This window comes from Microchirus variegatus, assembly GCF_963457635.1.
Source record: "Microchirus variegatus genome assembly, chromosome: 2".
In the NCBI taxonomy this organism is placed as follows: domain Eukaryota; kingdom Metazoa; phylum Chordata; class Actinopteri; order Pleuronectiformes; family Soleidae; genus Microchirus; species Microchirus variegatus.
This window is the reverse complement of record NC_139803.1, coordinates 14394600-14400599: the sequence shown is the minus strand read 5'-3', so window position 1 is coordinate 14400599 and position 6000 is coordinate 14394600. Positions and strand designations below refer to the sequence as shown.

Sequence of the window (6000 nt, the reverse complement as noted above, 5' to 3'; positions counted from 1 at the left end):
GAGACTGTTTCACTTGTCTACACAGACAAAGACAAAAAGGGAACTACTGGTCAAATGTTATTGATATAAAGCTGATCAGTCCTTCACCGTCAGTGAGGGAGGTTACCGCTTTAGAGATTGTAGCCGACTGTGGTCTCCAGAGCCTGCATCCACACCAAGCCCTTCAATGTACAGTCAGAGAACTTCATAAGCCAGGATTCGTCACCGCTCATCGCTCAGTGTAGACACAGTTCCAACGCAAACCCTTGGACATTCTCACACTGAAACGATCATCGCCATCGACCTCAGTGATTAGCGTAAAGCACGATTCTTATCTATCTTTATCATGATAACGTCGTATTCTTTATCCCTACAGTAAAAGACACAAAAACCCCAGTAAGTGTAAAAACCAAATGGAAACAACGAAGAAAACAACCTTAGTATTCTACAAAAAAAGAAATAGAGAACGTGCTCAAAAGAAGAAGAAAAAAAGGTTTTTCGGAAGTCTGACTGTTGTTGATTTCATTGATGTCATTTATCAAAAATTAAATATTACATACTGTATAGGTTATTATTACAGTAACAGGGTTCCATGCGGTCATATTCTCCTCTTCTGTACAGAGTTGAGGATTCAGTAGTAAATACCAAGGCTATACAGACCTAGAGCGCCTGAATGTTACAGAGCCGTGGAGAGCTGGGACAGGGGACAGGTGGTCTGTGGGCCCCGGGGCAGAGGTGCCTGACTGACTGACTGTCACGGTGGTGGAAACAAAAAATATGAACATAGAAGTGAAGAAATCACTGCGCAAATAGGCTGTTTATGTCAATATAATTACAAGCCAGGTTCCAGGATGGAATTAAAGTTATATTCCACACTCGAGGCTTTATTACGGGGTCATTTGTTGTTGTTCAAAGTCTGCCTGAATTAGACTACTGGTTTCTGGTGTTGTTATTGAATGTGGTAGAGGAAATAATCTGGAAATGATGTCATTGCCATTTAGGTTTGGCTAGTGCTCCGACCCTGATGTAAGAGGAAAAGACATCGGCAAGCACCAACGTTAAATGATGGCCCAACATTCGGTGCAGTTTAAAGAATAGATTTGTCTTTAGGTTCTAGACCACGACTTGTGTAGCTCTCAAGAAATCATCCTTACTTGTTGAAATATATGGTGTGAGAGCAAAAAAATGAGAATAAAGCCGTGTTGTAATAACTCACAATTTGACTTGATTCATGGATTTACATGAGGCAAATCACTTCCATCAGATTTTATGATCTCACGCAATCCTTCTTATCATAAATCATTGGAAAATATTGATAAATGCCAATTGTTTTTCTACCATGAAAATCTCTCTAATCAAAATCGTTGCAGATGATTCAATGTCCTGGTCCAGCACCTTTGTGAATTTCTATTTTAAAACTCCTCTCCTGTGTGGAGTCAAGAGACCAAAGCTCCCCCTGACCCAGTCCACAGAGCACCAGGGCCCCAGCACAAAACCCATAATTAAGACTTTAAAAGACACAATCCACACCCCTGCAGGGCTTCATTCAGTCAAATACATTATCATTATTATTTATTTATTACGAAACAATACCCAAGTGAGTCGCGCTAAAGCACTGAAAAGAGCGGGAGGAGCTGAGGGTTAGCGGCGCACGACAGAAGCACAACAGAAGCACAGCTTATCAAACGGGCGGACATTCGGAGACTGTTATCGCTGCCTGGGCATGTGTGCGGGAGTGAATAAATGGAATTAGAGGCTACAGCTTCAAACACATTCATTTGGACCACATGTTGGATGTGGAGGTTACAGTGGGCTGTATAAGGCATGGATGTTAAACGTGTCGAGTGTATAAACGGTTCATGAGCAAGTGCAACAATTTCTTCCCTTAATTCAACTACATCTACCACGTGATTCAGTTATGTGTACACACCCGTGTATGCGTGCAGGTCTCAGTACTGGTGCAAGGTTCGAATGATGGGATCGAAATCCATTTACTACAGCCTTTAATTCACTAAAAAAACGAGAGCACTGCAGATGGACGTTAAAGTGACGACTACACCGCTAATATGCTGGTTTGTTTGCAGTTTTTCTGCGTTTTTTTTTTTGCCCGTGCGCGGATCTCAGCTCCTCAAAATTAAGAGCCGGAAGAAGCGGCCAAGCAGCGTAAAGCTATTCACACCTTTATGTGGGGGAGCGACATCTCCACACACCCCCAAAATCAAGAGGCAGAAAAATGCCACGACCTTACCTAACCGGGGGATGGAGGGGGCACAGCTGCCTCCACAACAGAGAGCAAAGAAAGAGAGATGGAGAGAAAGAGGCAAAAAAAAGGAGAGTAACGCTGCATAAAATACAATCAACAGGACTTTTTTATGTGGTGACAAAGGAGCAGCAGCAACAAACAAAAAAAAACGGCCAGAGAAACAACTAAGTTGTGCTGATGACGTGCCATGCTCCTGCAGAGCTGACTGGAATCCAGCAGCAGCAGAATGTGTGTGTGTGTGGAAGAAGTCTGGTTAGGTATACTTCGAGATAACGCTCGTGCGGACACACACAGGTAACAGAGGCCCTCGAGAGCCGCTTTCTTTTTACTTTTCCCCACCCACGTTCTTGCCGATGCTCTTCATTCACCTCTCAACCTCTCTTTCAGTCTCTGTGTGGATTTCAAACCCCTTCCCTCCCCACACAATATTATCATCCCACACATTGCCCCTGTCCTCTGTCTCCTTTCCTCCCCAAAGTCCAGTTGCTGCACCATTATGTTTGTACTGTACAGTCAAAAAAAAAAAAAGGAAAGAAAAAATATGCAGAAATCTTTAAAAAGCAGAGCCATATTTATCTTTTTTTTTGCACTTGTGTCTTGCTCTCGCAATTTTTAAAGACATTCCTGCATTGGGCCTTTTCTCAGGCACACACACACACACACACACACACACACACACGCCGTGTTCATCTACTCACACACTTGCCATGCTCGCAGAAACACACACTCATTGTCATGCAAACCCTGCTCAATTCTAGTGGTGGTTTGTTGGACATGCAGGAGTGAGTGTGGAGGGGTGTGGGGGGGGATGAGGACAGGGAGAGAGAGGGAAGGCTCTGAGCTCAAAGAAAAGGGAAGAGGGTAGATGTGTGTCTAACTGTGTGCGTGTGCAGAGCGAGAGGTCTTAGTTCTGTAGCCATCTCCTCCGATATTTGCTCTCATCATCGACTGCAGAGGAACAAAAAAGAAAACAAAACAGAATTTAGTTTCACTTCGTGTTTTTAACCGACAGCTACAACTTTCAATTGGAGAGAGAAGGTATGACGACGGTTGTAAGAAGAGTACCTTGATCACAGAAGGTGAGATAGAAAAATTTAGGCTGAATCCGAAAGAAAGGGAAGAAATACAGAGAAGACCCGTTAGTGAAATCTGATTTTGAACCTCGACACAAACATGCATTGATTTTCTTTTTTTTGAAAGAGGATTCACCAAAGTTTAGGAATTTCCAGACTCAAGTAAAAGCAGGTCATTGGAATAGCGGAAACAAGAAAAGTAGGGCTCATCATACCTTCCAGATGATTCCTGGAGATATATTTCAGAGCCTCGTCCAGGAGGATGACTGGGATGGAAATCTTCAAGACCACAATCCATTGAGACCAGTGCAGAGGGGTCACCTGGAAAATCAGCTGAGAGACAGAACAGAGGGATATTTGATGAATTATTCCATTATAATCGCTTGGGATCATGTAAATCAAGTGATCTGAGAGAGAATGAGATTTCAGCAGCATTTTTGAGCTCTGGAAACAGAAACTTTGCTTATTCTGTCCAATCACAGAGCAGGTCATCGAGAAAAAGCAGGCGCTCTAATTGGCTGTCTCACTATATCTACTCTGTATGTAGGTCAGTTGGTGGACAGAGCACAACTCAAACATCAGCATCAACTGCCAACAAAATCACTTCATAAAACATATTTTTATAGACTGGCCTTTATGTGATTCTGTCTTTTTTCTCTTTTTATTTGATTTTTTAATCTTTTTATTAGTGCTGGGCGTATTACCACGATAGCGGCAGCTAACGGGGTCAACATTAACGCATGTTAACGCATTTCCATGACGACTGACCAGAAAAAGACGCGCGTGACGTCATGTTTACGTGACTCCAGGTTGTTCAAATGAGTCTCTAAAGTGATGCTTAACTTTAAAAACAGAGGCACACATACGCAGTACACAGGTCTCCTCTTTTCGTTGAATAAACAGACCGCTCCAGTTCGACTGTAGGCGTGCTAACCGCCGCTAAAGGAGCTAATGAATCTAACTGGTAAACGGTGCCTGGACTCCGGTGTCGCGGCACGTAAACATGACGTCACACACGTCTTTTTCCAGTCAGTCGTCATGGAAATGCATCATGCGTTAACCTTGTGCCCAGCACTACTTTTTATCCTTTTATCCATTTATTGAGGACATGTGCAGAAACAGGACATACGATATCATGAAAGGCCCCACCCACTCTGCTTAGATTTTGCCCATCTCCCCTAAAGCAGACAATTGTGAAGCATAAAAAAACAACTAAGCTTAAAATGTTTGTTGACTCCCTCTTTCTTGAGCTTTCAGGACCAATAATACTTTTCTCTCCAGCTGTTAATATTATGTCTTTAGAAACCATCACCATCGACACAGCAGAATCCGACTTCAAGCCTTGCACAAATGGCTTTTTCATGGTTTCCCCAAATTAGGGTCTCTGTCTCAGTACTCACCGGCAGTGGCTCAACATAGAGGATTAAGAAGTGGAGGGAAAGGGAGAGGATGATGGCTCCCAGCAGCCAGATATTGACCCACGGAGGCATCCTGAGCAGAGACTGGTTCTCCGACAAACTGTCGACGAGAGGATTTTATCCATCAAAACATGTTGCCAATTTAGCTTTCATGACTTAACTGCGTTGGGAGTTATATTATAATCATCGTTACAAAGATCAAACTAAAATATATCAGGGAACACACATTCATCATCAACTAGGTGCTTACTAACGTGCATATAAGTAGCATACTAGCCCTTTAATAGTAAATATTAAGCACATATTAACATTTTATGGAGGAAAAATTCTTAATTCATGTCATAATAGAGGTAGAATTAGGTTTTCTAGAATAAGGTGTTAATATGTGCTTAATGATTGCTAATAAAGGCCTAGTATGCTACTTATATATGTTAGTAAGCACTTAGTAAATGGTGAGTATGTGTTCCCTAATCTAAAGTGTTAGCTTTTTTTATGCATTTCCCTTAGGGCGATTACAGCTTTACACAAGATGGCAACCATATAAACACACATCCCTCCTTAGTTTTGTACTTTAATTAGTTTATTTCACTTGATTTCAAACCTTCCCTTTTCAGATACTTTCCTAAATGAGACATGAGCATTTGTGTCTATATGGAGAAACTGACTGACTTGCTCCATGAGTGATGCTGGCAAAAACACCGGCACTTTTCCCTTTATACCACTGTTCCTTTTCGTCTCTGTCGCCTTAAGAAAAAAATTCCATTTGTTCAGATGTGTGGCTAAACCACATACGCTAAATGCAGGATATTAAAAGTGTAGCCGTTAAAAAAAACATTAAGCGTTTCAGCAGTTTGGCCTGGAAATGTTGCTGCTATCCATCTGTCGGACAAAAATGTTTTTTAATAAATATCTGACGGCAGTGACATTTAAATCATGTTTACCTCAGCATCAGAACATGAGGCTACTGACCTGTTGAGTGCATTGAACATTTCAATAGTGACCAGCACGGACAGAGCCATGGTTGTGGGATAGCGGGATTCAAACACCTCACAGTCCAGGTCTTTGAACAGGGGGTTGTCCTCGGTACACTGCATGAAATGACTCTGTAGAGACAGAGAATGAGAGGAGGAGTTAGTGGGAGTGTGTGTGTGTGCTTTTATATGTGTCACCAGGACCTTGGTGACCTGGTTTGATGTAGCTCAGATTTGTTGGGGAACAGCTGTGCAACCTTGGCCTCCTTCCTACTCTGAGCGCAATCAAACCACAT

At 42.3% G+C, this 6000-nt stretch overlaps 1 protein-coding gene across 1 annotated transcript in view; it reads right to left on the bottom strand.

Annotated features, from left to right (window-relative positions):
* Nucleotides 1-2888: 2888 nt before the first annotated feature.
* The window catches only part of atp2a3 (ATPase sarcoplasmic/endoplasmic reticulum Ca2+ transporting 3), a gene marked incomplete at its 5' end in the record, with an annotated part of 49953 nt that continues 46841 nt past the window's right edge, over nucleotides 2889-6000 (bottom strand). The window contains 4 exons of the mRNA XM_083903925.1: nucleotides 2889-3190; nucleotides 3531-3648; nucleotides 4716-4833; nucleotides 5703-5836. Coding sequence (XP_083760051.1) covers nucleotides 3147-3190; nucleotides 3531-3648; nucleotides 4716-4833; nucleotides 5703-5836 — 414 coding nt within the window. The 3' untranslated portion in view covers nucleotides 2889-3146. The remainder of the gene's footprint in view (nucleotides 3191-3530; nucleotides 3649-4715; nucleotides 4834-5702; nucleotides 5837-6000) is intronic.